The sequence below is a fragment of the Sceloporus occidentalis genome, unplaced genomic scaffold, assembly GCF_023333645.1.
Source record: "Sceloporus occidentalis isolate IW3139 unplaced genomic scaffold, rSceOcc1.0.p SCAF_10, whole genome shotgun sequence".
NCBI lineage: Eukaryota > Metazoa > Chordata > Lepidosauria > Squamata > Phrynosomatidae > Sceloporus > Sceloporus occidentalis.
Genome location: NW_028316990.1, coordinates 3335277 through 3348268, shown reverse-complemented (window position 1 = coordinate 3348268; position 12992 = coordinate 3335277). Strand labels below are relative to the sequence as shown.

Below are 12992 nucleotides of genomic sequence, written 5' to 3'. Positions count from 1 at the left end.
CAGTCCAACCCCATTCTGCCATGCAGAAACTCTCAATCAAAGCATCCCCGACAGATGGCCATCCAGCCTCTGTTTAAAAGCCTACAAGGAAGGAGACTCCACTACACTCCAAGGGAATTTGTTCCACTGTCGAACAGCCCTTACTCTCAGGAAGTTCCTCCTAATGTAGAGGTGGAATCTCTTTTCCTGGAGCTTGCATCCATTGTTCAGGGTCCTAGTCTCTGGAGCAGCAGAAAACAAGCTTGTTACTTCCTCAATATGGCATCCCTTCAAATATTTGAACAGGGCTATCATGTAATCTCTTAAACTTCTCTTCTCCAGGCTAAACATCCCCAGCTCCCTAAGGCGTTCCTCATAGGGCATGGTTTCCAGACCCTTCACCATTTTAGTTGCCCTCCCGTGGATGCGCTCCAGTTTCTTAACCTCCTTTTTGAATTGTGGTGCCCAGAACTGGACACAGTATTCCAAGTGGGGCCTTACCAGAGCAGAATATAGTGGCACTATGACTTCCCTTGATCTAGACACATTACTTTTATTGATGCAGCCTAAAATTGCATTGGCCTTTTTAGCTGCCACATCACACTGTTGACTCATGTTCAACATGTTGTGTACTTGGACTCCTAGATCCCTTTCACATGTTGTCTCCGTAAGCCAGGTGTCCCCCATCCTATATCTGTGCATTTTATTTTTCTGCCCTAAGTTTAGTTTAGTTTAAAATCAAAAGTAGTCTGTGTGTGTGTGTGTGTGTGTGTGTGTGTGTGTGTATGTGTCAGTCTGGTACAAAAAGGAGGGATGGGGATAATATGTGAGCCCTGGACTCAATGCAACTCCTTGTAGTTGGGAAACCATAGTTTCCTGCTACGTCTGGATATGGCTGACAGGTTGGGCATGGTGGAATGTACTATTTAATGTTGATTAGCTGGACTCAATGAGCTTACATCTGCACATCATAAATATCATTCTTTCTCACCTCTTTTATTTGAAAACGAGGAAAGAGAGAAACTCCTGTAAAACTCCTTTGAATGCATTCCTGCTATTTGTTTGATGTGAGGAGCAAGATTAATAAAAGCATGTATTTGCATTAGGGTTTTCAGTGTTTAGGATGAAGCAATAATGACGTGTCTCCTTGCTGCTACTATTTATTTGAAAGGTGCAATAAACCAGTTCCTCGGGCAAGAAACGTTTTAAAAAGGCTTTTTAATCTCATCCAAAAGGACAGTTGACCGGGCAATGGCAAAACACAATGGATTCTGAGATTCTAAAGAATGTTTTTAAAAAAACGTATTTCAAGTCCTCAGCTGGTTTACAGATGTGTATGCTTTGTAGTTTAATTTCTGGTTCCAGCACGGCAATGGGACAATTTTTCCAGTCTGTCTGTAACAGATAAGTATTGGAGAAGAAACAATGTATTTCAAGATGTGAGATTCTGTTCTGATGTTTATCATGCTTTATTTGGTATTCGCAGTTAAAATCAATTCAGGGGTTTCCTTTTAAACATTTCTTGCTCAGAATACATGCAAAAACAATAATAATGAGGTCACCCTGCACTGTCTTCAAGGGATGCGTTTTTGAAAACATATCTGTATTTATCTGTGTGATGACTTTTAACAAGATTAAATAGTGAGTTTTCAATTGAATCTCAGCACGAGAAATATATAACAGAATCTCAGCCATCTAGAATTTCGGTCAAGATGGTCAGTGTTAACATACATCTGCTGCTTATTTGAATGCCAATCTAAAGGAATTATCTGTGTAAAATGCTAAGTCACTTTTCTTGAAAATACTTTAAGTCCAGGAAATAGTGATTCTCTGACAGCAAATGTTTGGAAGAAAGTGGCTATACAGCAAAAACAAATTACTGTATCTGCCTGTTGCAAGGATAAGGTTGCTCCTTTCACCACAGCATCTTCCAGAGTTTCATACATAAACCAGTATGTCCAAATAATGAGTAAAGTCCAAATCTATTCTAGTAAAACCTGGATTTATTTAACAATCTATAATGCTAATTTTGAGGAAAAAGAATTAAGTTAGCTATTACACGCTTCCTTCTCCCCAAGTATGTTTAGGAATTAAAGAGCCATGAAAAACCAATTTAAAAGGTTTTTAAACTTTCCAAGGCAAAGCAATCTTTAAGTGGCTGTTGTTGTACTGTAGATTTCACCATGACTTTCCTTCTCTTTTGTGTTTGAAAGGTTAACCATTCGAGAAAATGTTGAAATGATCAAGCTCCACAAACAGTTGGCAGAGAAGAGCAATGGGTTTGCAGCAATGGAAGAAAAAATACTTCAGCTTGAAGAGGTATGGAAAAGACTTCAGCTAAGTATACTTACTACAAAGTATATCTCCATTATCCTCCAGTCTGCTTATATGTAATAGCAGGACAGAAAGAAGGAGGAAGAGAGATTGCTTTCTTACATTTGTTAAGGTGTCTATACACTTACCTGGCAGTACAGTTCCTTGACCTCATTGCAGCTTACCTCTGAGTAGACATATTTAAAATGATGCTAGATCTGAAATTCAGATAAACATGAGCTGCATCCGCACAGCAGAAATAATCCAGTTTGACACCACTTTAACTGCCGTGGCTCATTGCTTTGTTTTTTGTTGTAGTGCCAGAGCACTTTGACTGAGAAAGCTGAATGTCCCACAAAATTACAATTCCCCAAATTCCATAGCACTGAGCCATCTTAGTTAAAGTTGTTCCTACAGTGCGGATGCAGCCATGAAGGCATTAAACACTGGAGTCCTGTTTATCTCTGCTCTGAATCAAGTCCCACTTAGTGCAGTGAAACATTTTCCTAGGAAAGTATGTAAAGAGCAGGCAAGATTCATAGTCAGTGGGCTGAATGCGCCACCACCATGCCTCTTCTGGTCCCACCATTCCCTATTTATTTTGGTCTGAAAAAAGTAATTGCTGCTCGAAGATGTGTCCAGGAGGAGTGATTCTCTAAAGTAATGTGCAGAGTCTTGGGTGGGGCAGGCATTTATTTTGGGATCCCCCTCCAACACAGTAAAAGAAGTTCTTGACATTTTTTACAGTAAATGAAGTTCCTGTCATTCAGTTGGCTCTTAAAGTTTGCCCAACTGATGCATGCATACACACACACACACACACACACACACACACAAGACTGTAACATAAAATCTACATACAATTGTATAAAGCATCCAACTGATTATATTTTTAATGTGTGTAATTCATCAAATACACATGTATTGCCCCCACTGGTGGGACACAGGGTAGAACCCTTCCAACAGATCTCAGTTTTGGGGAAGTCTTTTATAGGACGAGGTGTCAAGTTGTCCAGCCTTGATCTGCCCGCAGCTTTGAAAAAGTACTTTTGGGGGCTACAACTGTTAGAAGCACCCAGCCAACACAACTACTGCTAGTTCAATATAATGACTTTTCCAGGTTATTTATTTAGTGCAGTTAAAGCTATCCCCTGCCCCATCTTAGGGAAACATCTTTCATAGATAAGATATGTTATATGTAAGAAATTAAGTTAACATGCAGGTATCGCCTTCTCAGATAATACTATGTCTACATTTATTTGTTTGTTTGTCCGTTTGTTTTTATGAAATACTAAAACAGTAATAAAAATTAAAGCAAAAAAAAGTGCAACATGTTCCAGAAACATTAGGAACACAAATGAAACATCAACTGGTGGGTTAGCAGCAAAATGACAAGAACTGCATGAAGATATTTGTGGTCAGGTTGATTTTTGCTGGCTACTGTAGTGTTTTTGGTCAGCATGTCCAAACCATAGTAACCACAGTAAAATTCTAATTACTAAACATATGTCTGTCTTGGTCCTCCCCATCATAGCTGAACCAGAGAAGGGACACCCACTGCCCTCCTCCTAGCCATATTTTATGACATTGTGTGAGACCTGTAGCAAGAGCATCTCCTGTTGACTGGATTGAGATTACAACCAAAATGTTACTGTGAGGAAACATTGGACTCTGTATCAACACCTTGTGTCTACAATTACAGTCAGCTCTCTGCATTTGCGGATTTGCTCATTTGTGGATTTGATTAATATGTTCTCTCTAGGAATCTCTAGGTCCTCCAGCATGACTCTGCCAGAAGGTGACCATAGAGTCATGCTGGAGTACCTAGATGTTCCTAGAGAAAACATTTCTCTAGGCATTTGTAGGTCTTCCAGCACAATTCTGTGGTCAGCTTCTGGTGGATGTTGACCATAGAGTTGGGTTGGAGGACCTATATATACCTAGAGAGGTATTTTCTTAGGTTAAAAACCATTGGGTTTTTTATTTCTATTTTTTTCCACTTTCACAGGTGTCCTATGCCCCTCACCATAGCCCCAACAGCACTAAAAGGCTTCCCATTGCCCACTCCTGCCCCATTGGTACTCTCCAGTGTTTACATTGAACTGTGTTCTCTCCACTATCACCACAGAACCAAAGGCATCTTAAAGTAAGCCATGATGCACTTATGGCAAAAGGGGATGAACTTAACCTGCAGCTTAAGGAAGAACGTTCAAAGTGCCTTCATCTTGAGAGAGAATTACAAGCCACCACTTTTTCAAAGCGACGGTTAGATGAGGTGAGGCTAAATCTTGTTTAGGTTGACCAGTCTTCCCATGATGCTCTAAACTGGGGTGGACCCATCCAACTGGTAATTTTATATTTTGCTTATCCTTACCAGGAAATGACAGATAAATGTACAGTGTTTATCCCCTGATATTTATACAGCTCAGTCATGCTAAACATTTCCCATGCTCTTTAAATTATTCCAACGATTGTTTCTATTGTTACTACCTTATAGTGGGGGTTCATATGAATCTGAGCAGTCAGAACAGGTCAAACAACCAACAATCACCCCAAAAATGATCTTGTTGACATACTGGAGTTCATAATGGACAATAAACCTTTTTGAGGCACAACATTTGTCCTCGGTCATGATGATTAGTAATGCCATTACACAGTGCAAGAACAGGGAAAATGTGGTTCTTCAGATGTTGATGGATGAAGTTCCCATCTGCCCTAGCCAGCATAGCCAATGACAAGGAATGATGGACACTGCACTTCAGGAGTATCTAGATGAGCTTTTAACTTCGTGCATAAAATACAAATTTAAATGGAGCAAATTAGATCATAATGTATTCAGAAAAAAGCAAGTGGTGACTCGAGGACACAAACCTTTCTTTGTCACACCTGAAATTCCATCTCGTACTCCTTGGGGATGCGGGCTCCTGAGGTTGTGAACCCTTGTCTTACATCATAGCAGCTATAGAGATGTGCAAGAGCCAATCTACTACTACAATCTACTACTAGTGATTGGGCGGCATATAAATAAATCCTATTATTATTATTATTATTATTATTATTATTATTATTCCCTGACAGAGAATATGAACAGTGCATGCTTCTGGCCAGAAAAACCTGTTTCTGTCATTAATGGTTACTTTGTCATTTTCAGTACCATCACTTATAACCTTTTTCTTCATTCCAGCTGCAAGACAGAATTAATGATTTGGAAAAAGAGAGAGAGCTTTTAAAAGAAAACTATGATAAGTTATACAACAGGTAAATTACAACCAATTATAGATTTCATATTCTCTTTATTGATTTATAGGATTGCCAAAATAACTACTATATGATGTAAGGGCAAGCGGACTTGAAATTAGATGAAAAGGGGGGCCTTAAGGGCAGGAAATTGTGGAAGAAATGGCTAGTGTTCTTGAAGAGTGAAGAAGATTTGGAACACAAAACTCACTGCATTGACACTTCTAACAATCTGTTCAGATTCTCCTGGGGAGGAGATGTGGTTCAACAGTATGCAAAACATTTCCTTTGCTTGGCCCTATTTGAACTAAAGTTGCATCCACACTGTAGAAATAATGCAGTTTGGCGCCACTTTAACTGTCATGGCTGCATCCTACAGTATCCTGGATTTGTAGTTAGTATGGAAGGAGGGCCGTTCCTCAACCATTGGAACTGCCATCCTTTCCAAGCATACTTACTTTGAACACAACTTCCCCTTTATGCTGCTGCTGCTGCCATTATGTACCATGTTGTGAAGCTGTCTGTTTCAGACAGAAGACGGCAACAAAGCGTTGGACACTATTTCTTTGCCTCTGGTTTCAACCTCGGTTCCTTTAAAAAAAAAAAAGGAGAGAAAATTACAATGGACTCCAGTCTAGAACAGCACAGGGTGTCATTTTGACTTTTCAGGTGCCAAATTGCCTAAGGCCAGAGCTGTGGCTACACTTGATATTTATGTAAAGTCGCTCTGAGGTAATAGCCTGTGTAAATTCTGTCAGCAGTGCTTAATATCACATAAATAAAAAATTAGGAGGCTAAACCTACTGAACATGAAACGAGATAGGGCATTGAATTCATTTTCTGGTGCCGAACAGAAAATTGAAGCAATTACAGTCAATTTGCAGAGGCTTTAATGAGGAAACACCTGATAATGAAGCAGAAGGGGATGGGAGGAGACCCCTCTAGTTATAGGAGAAACAAATTGTGCACTTCTTCAAAAAAGAGGAGGTTGTAAACTTTTATTTTAAGGTAGGGTTAATATATTTTTAATGTAAAGTTTTTTGGGGGGGAGCAGGGTTAAGTTGAAAGTTATGTGCTTGTATGTCCCCAAGTAGTCAGGTCTGCCCTGGCTACCGTTTTTGCCAAATTGGAAACATTCTTCCATGTTCACAACCTATGTGTGAACACAGCAATTGGATTTGCCCAAAGCAAAGTTACTTTTTTGGATTACAGCTTCCAGACACCAGTCCCCCCATTAGTATGGCAAAAGAATTCTGGGAACTACAAAAAGAAAGTAATTTCTGCAAGCCCCAGTGGATTACTTGAGAACCAGGTGCAGACTGAACCCATTTGCAACGAACAAAGAGGCAACTTGATGTGACTCCTTAGAAACAGAGGAGGCTGCTTCCAAACCCTAGCACTACTCTTCCAGCATGTTATTTTGGCATTGCCTGCAGCTAAATGTATGAACCAGAGCACTGTGAAGAAAGAGGGATGTTATGGACTGGTATTTTCAAAGCAAACAAAACCAAAATAATAGATGCTTGTCCAGAAGTCAACTGTCTGTCCAACTCAACTAGAATTGCAAGAACGGTAATAAATTTGGTGTCCTAACCAAATGACTGTGGGGAAATCCAAGAAGCCAGTTACCCTTGCATATGTGAGTTGCAGCCATTTGCCTTCCTTTGACCCTCTTATATTGATCTGGTCCTGCGTACCATCTGGCCAAAAGACATGGTGTGCTGCATAGCCAGCACATTATACATACCCAGATGGTTTTCAAAATGTAGCAAGATTCAAAAAAAAAAATGAGCCCCAAAGACATTCCAGAGGAATACAGTTCCAAGTGTAAAGGAGATGATAACTGCAGAATGAGTTTTGGAATGATCTTGTATGTCTTTAAAGTTAGCATTATGTGGATTTGGAGAAACTGGAATTGAAAACTGCTCCGAATTTTAACTAAGGACAGATTCTGAGGTTGGAAATGTACAAATGGCTGTTAAAAGCTGAAGTAAGCAAACTTATCCAGCAAGTGAAAACTTTGTTTAATACTGGCTGTAGATGTGATCGTACTCCACAATGCTGAACCACAAGAAGTAGAAACAATCCCTCTATTCTTTTCATTAATTTAGATTCACCTAGTTGCAAGATAGTCAGCATTTCTGAATTAATTATAAAAGCTTTGTCCGGATGTTTGCTATACATCTGTTTAATAGATTGGGGAAACCGGAACTGAGAAATAACATGTTGTCTATCTGGGTCATAGCTGGAACGTCTAGCTCTTTGCAGGTCATGGGTGTTAATGTCGATAAACTGTGAAAAGTCAAAGTATTGTCAGTGCTTCAAGGATAAGATCACAGGTTAAGGGTGATCTATACGTAATTGCAGCAGAACAGTCAGATGATTACTGAATGTCATTAAACTAGACATGTACATGGCCACTCACTTGATCACCTGGGGTGAGTAAAAATCACCTTCAAATGCCCTGTCATGGAAGCTTCACAAAAACAGTGTGTGGTGTTTTGGATTTTTCATTTGGGTCACAAATAACTAACAAGCAGACAAACTGTGTCCTCACCAAGCATACCTATGATGGTGGTGGGACTCAGAGAAAGCTTTCCCTGAGGATCTTAAGACCTAGGCAGCCTCCTAGAGGGCGATATGGTCTTTCAGGTAGCCTGGATCCAGGCTTGTTTGGTGTTATGTGCCTTCAAGTTGTTTCCAACTTAAGGTGAACCTAGCATGGGGTTTCCTGGGTAAGATTTGTTCAGAGGAAATTTGACATTGCATTCTCCTGAGATTGAAGAAGTGTGATAGCCCAAGGTCACCCAGTGGATATCATGGCTGAGCTGGGAATCAGACCCTAGTCTCCTGAGTCATAGTCCAGCACTCTAACCCCTATGCCACACTGGCTCTGTATGTAATAAATTCAAAGGCTAAGATGTGTGTTTTGCTAAGTTGTGCATTGTTCCAACAGTCACCCCACTGCAAGCAGATTTAGGATTACTATGTATTCCTATTTTTCAAGATTTTTGATGTATTTTATTGATCCATGCACACCAACAGAAGAATTCACACAAAAGAGAATGATTACATATTATAGATTGCACATGCAATCACATCAGCATTGCCCTTCGCAGTGTTTTAATCTAGGCACACAAGTGCACATGTGCGTTGGTGGAATATTGCCTAAAGACATTTAAATTGCAGCTCGTTTTTAAAATGTTGTTTTGTCAGTGTTACATGTACATAGAGAAAAGAATTTGGAAAAGGTTCTGGGATTGAAACTCCCAGAATCCCCCAGTCAGCATGACCACAGAGCTTTCCAAGACAGAAAATGAAAAGTAAGGAAAGACATGCATAAGCAGCTCTCCCAAGCTGCAGATGCTCAGTATAAAAGGCAGAAATGATAAAACTAACAAAAAGACAGTTCCTAATGCATCAGTTCCATTTTCTAAATCCAAAAATTTCAAACAGAGTATAAAGGAAGATACTGTAATGAGCAGAAAGTGGGATGCACCCCAGCTAGTATTTCAGGCCTCTTATAACCCCTCCAGATTTTGTCACAAACTAGGATAAATGATAGTACTCCTCTAGCACCAACATGTAATTTTAGAGGCATTGACAAGGTAGAATTTTTTTTAAAAAATGAGCTACCTGAAAACTTTATTTAATCTTGAATGCTTCCCTCAGCTTCTGTTTTTTCAGTTTAGCTTTATGACCCCCACCACACACACACAACACATGCATACACTCAGATATACAAACATTGTAATGCAAGAAATGTAGTTGCAAACATTCGTCCTGGTTTTAAAGTTGTGATTCATTTGATGCAGACTTGTGTTTTGTAAGCCTTATTTTCGTTGTCTCTTGGTTTCTTGGCCATGTTAACGATGCAAAGCTTTTTGTTTAAGGCTGTAAAGTTGGCTTTAAGAGTACAAAGACGTTTTAATATGTTTCAGAAGGGCTGTTTTGTGATAGGAGAAAGGTCCTTACTTTGTGGCCAGTGTTTCTTTGGGCAGGCAACTGCCTCTAGGCATCCTATTCTCCCTCCTTCTCTCGTTCCTTAAAATGGATCAGGTGGGAAATCGTAGCCCTTGTACGTGTAGAGGTTTCATTGCGGAAAAGATGGTTCTGTCAGTAGTCGGTTGCTGAGGTTTTGAGTAGCAGATTCCTCTGGAACAGACCTCTGAATTCCTCTCTGAGCCCCCACCAACGTTCAGAGGCTGCCAGCATTTCTGGCTCTGCAGATCTAAATTGAGGCCAGCCCTGTTGCTCATCCCACAAACTCTTTCATGTTCCACAACCGCAGCCTCAGAAAGGCGCCTCTGTTTCAACAGCAGCAGACCAGCATGTGTTTACTTAATTCCTCAGACATGATGACAATGATCTCTGCCGCTAAAACGACTTTCCTCCCTCCACTCCACCTCCCTTTCTTATTATTTTCGGTTGAAGTTGCTTTCTGAGAGTTCCTCACATGCCATATGTTGTTCTCGCTTGCTTTCTTCTTTTATTGTTGGCCCTTCTTCCTTTCTTCCAATTCCTCAGTGCCTTCGGGGTGACCCATGACCAGCACTGGAAACTGAAGGAGCAGCAGCTGAAGCTGCAGATTGCTCAGCTTGAGGCGGCTTTAAAGTCGGATTTGGCAGATAAAAACGACATCCTGGACAGAATAAAAGTGGAACGAGGTATATTGCAGGAAAGGAAGCAATGTGCAATGTGCAAATGAATGATTTGAGGGTTGTTGGGAATTTTTTCAACTGAGTAAGGTTACATATCCAGCAACATAAGAAGCTCCTTTGAACCTGGTTAGATTTTTGTCCCATCTAGGCCAGTATTGTCTTCTTGACTATCAGTGGTTTTCCAGGGAATTAGAACCTCCTTTCAGTACCTGTTTTGCCTGGAGACCTCTGCCCTCGTGTTTTTCTGTCCTTCTTGTTCAGGGGCAGAAATCATGCTGCTCTCTATATTTTTCTTTGCAGCACCCAGCATTCCTTACCATTACCTGTACTGTCTAGGGCTGCTGGGAGTTGCAGTCTATCAATGTCTGAAAGGCCACAGGGGTCTCACCCCTATTGTAGTTCAGACCAGTACAAGTACACAGTACCTTGTGTGTACCTTGTCAAAAACAAATGAAAACTATACCCACGGTCATAAGGGCTTGTGTGTTTTTATGTTGCCTTCTTTCCAAACTGGCAAATGAATAATTTTTTTTTTATTTTTGTAATTTTTATTAAAAGATTATACAAAAAATAGAACAGTAAAGGATGGCTAAAACCCTACAAAATCTTACAATTATAAAATAAACTTTCAAAAGCATCACACACACACACACATATATATATATAGTCCTATACAGTTTAAGTTGTTTGAAACAGACTGGACCATAGTGACCACTGGCAAGCTGGAGGGTGGACAATTATAAAATTTGTATTAACAAAATCTACCAAAAGAAGCCATTTTTCATAGAAGGGCTCTTAGTTTTGTTGCATTAAGTTACATTTCATTTTATCCAATAGCTTCTCCATTAGCCAATGGTGCCAGATTCTTTTACAAATGAATAACCTGATTCTGGACTGAACCACTTTAAGGGAGCACTGCCATGATTAAATGGTTCTCTATACCAGCAAACAAACAAATGAGAAACCTTTTCTCTGTATGTCAGCGGTAAGGGAGCTAGCTTTTTCTGTGGCACAGCTGTATTTCTGCGACTACCATGGTCAAGATCCTAAAAAGTGAGCTGGTAAAGGAATAGATCATGGAGAGGGCTGGCTGCTCTACAGGAGCTGATTAACAAATCACTATTGTTCCTCTTGTCTCTTTTCTCTTCCATCAATTTACCATGGAAGGGCTGCCTTCTGAAAACTCCATATGTTCGTTTAGATAATGCAGAATTGTTTTGGCTCTTTGCTTGCTTCCCTTCACCCCCCGACACCCTCCACTCCCTGCTCAGTGAGCAGATTAGTTTCAGGTTTTGCCATTCTTTTGGTTAGAAAGTTTAAATGCAGTTTAATGTTTAAATTAATTGCAGGTTTAAGAATCTTTAGTCATTTTTTTCCTTTTTAACATGAATGCATAGGTCAGCACCCTGTGCATATTGATTACATATGATGATACTAACACAAGCAGGTTTTGACAGCTGTTTGTTTTACCAAGCGATTATCATAATCTTTGTTTTCTTAAGTTCCCGTCTGTATGTAGTAGCGAGAAAAGATTCCTGTATGCACTCAATACACAATCTTGATTAGGTTAGACCAAGAGCACAAGTAACTGTATAGTCCATTAGACCGATTCCACACAAGAGTTCTAAAATAAGTTGTTAGTTCCAGCAAAAGTAAACCCAATAAATCATTGGGAGCTTGGTAAACCAGCATGTAGGATCTATCAATTCAATGGGTCGACTCTGGTTGGCAATAACAATGGGATTTAGGCCAATAGTTCTACTTTAAGGTTGTTTCTACAAACTCCAGACAAAGGGTTCAAATACAGTCGGTCCTTCTTATACACTCATATATCCGCAGCAGGAGGAAGGAAGTTCCACCAGCGTAGTGTTGAACTTAAACCTCTACTTTTATTTGAAATCACCTTTGATAAGTTTATTTGTTGTAAATGTGTATAGAAAGGGTAGATTTGAAGAAGACACTGGGGTGTGGTTTGGTTTTGTGTCAAGTTCTTCTTGGTGTGTGTGTGTGTGTGTGTGTGTATATATACATATATATATTTGTATTTTGCTCTGAAGACCAAAATGAAAAACTGGCCCAGGAGAAACAAGAGCTACGCTTGCAGTATCTGGAGCAGAAGCAACAGCTGGACGAATTGAAAAACCGTGTGAAGTTTTTCACCAAGGTGAACTACTACTACTACTATTACTATTTCCGCCCCCCCCAAAAAAATAGTCCAGAAAGAGAGGGATGGAGGTAGGGATCAGCTGGGGGTGTAGGGTGGTGTGGGCTTTCTATATTGTAAATGCAAATACTTCTTTCTTAAAAGCCAAAGCTAAAGAATGCAGGGATATGACAGAGTTTACTTATTCATGATATCTATCTAAATGTCATGTTCTGGTGTGAATGCACTATATATATTCTCACTGTCTCTTTCCATAATTCATTCTCCTCGAACAATGCCTTCCTGTTGATTGTCTCTGTTTCAGGAGAGCAATGTTGACGTGGCTGAACTCAGTGAGGCTCTCATGCTTATAAAGGTAACTTAATAGAAACTGTTGACTGCCACCTTTTCAAACTCTCCGATCCTCATGCAGCGTTGTTCTCACAAGGCCCAGCTTTTCAAGAGAGCCCTTTCTTGTGCTACTTTCACCAGCTAATGCTTCTTGCTTGTACGTACCAGTTAACATCGCTCATCCGTTCCGTGGAAAAAGAAAGATGGAGATGGAGAGTGAAAAGATGGCAGGGTGGAACTTTTTCAGGTTACGTGCATATTTCATTGCAACATCAAAAGTGAATTAACCTTAAGCTTACATGGCTTTG

The 12992-nt window shown here is 40.0% G+C and overlaps 1 protein-coding gene across 3 annotated transcripts in view; it reads left to right on the top strand.

The window, feature by feature from the left end:
- The window catches only part of RPGRIP1L (RPGRIP1 like), a 66691-nt gene that overhangs the window by 11091 nt on the left and 42608 nt on the right, over positions 1-12992 (top strand). For all 3 annotated transcript variants that reach the window (XM_089540258.1, XM_089540257.1, XM_089540259.1), the window contains exons 7-12: positions 2193-2298; positions 4421-4567; positions 5477-5550; positions 10057-10196; positions 12248-12354; positions 12659-12709. In XM_089540258.1, the coding sequence (XP_089396384.1) occupies positions 2193-2298; positions 4421-4567; positions 5477-5550; positions 10057-10196; positions 12248-12354; positions 12659-12709 (625 nt within the window). The remainder of the gene's footprint in view (positions 1-2192; positions 2299-4420; positions 4568-5476; positions 5551-10056; positions 10197-12247; positions 12355-12658; positions 12710-12992) is intronic.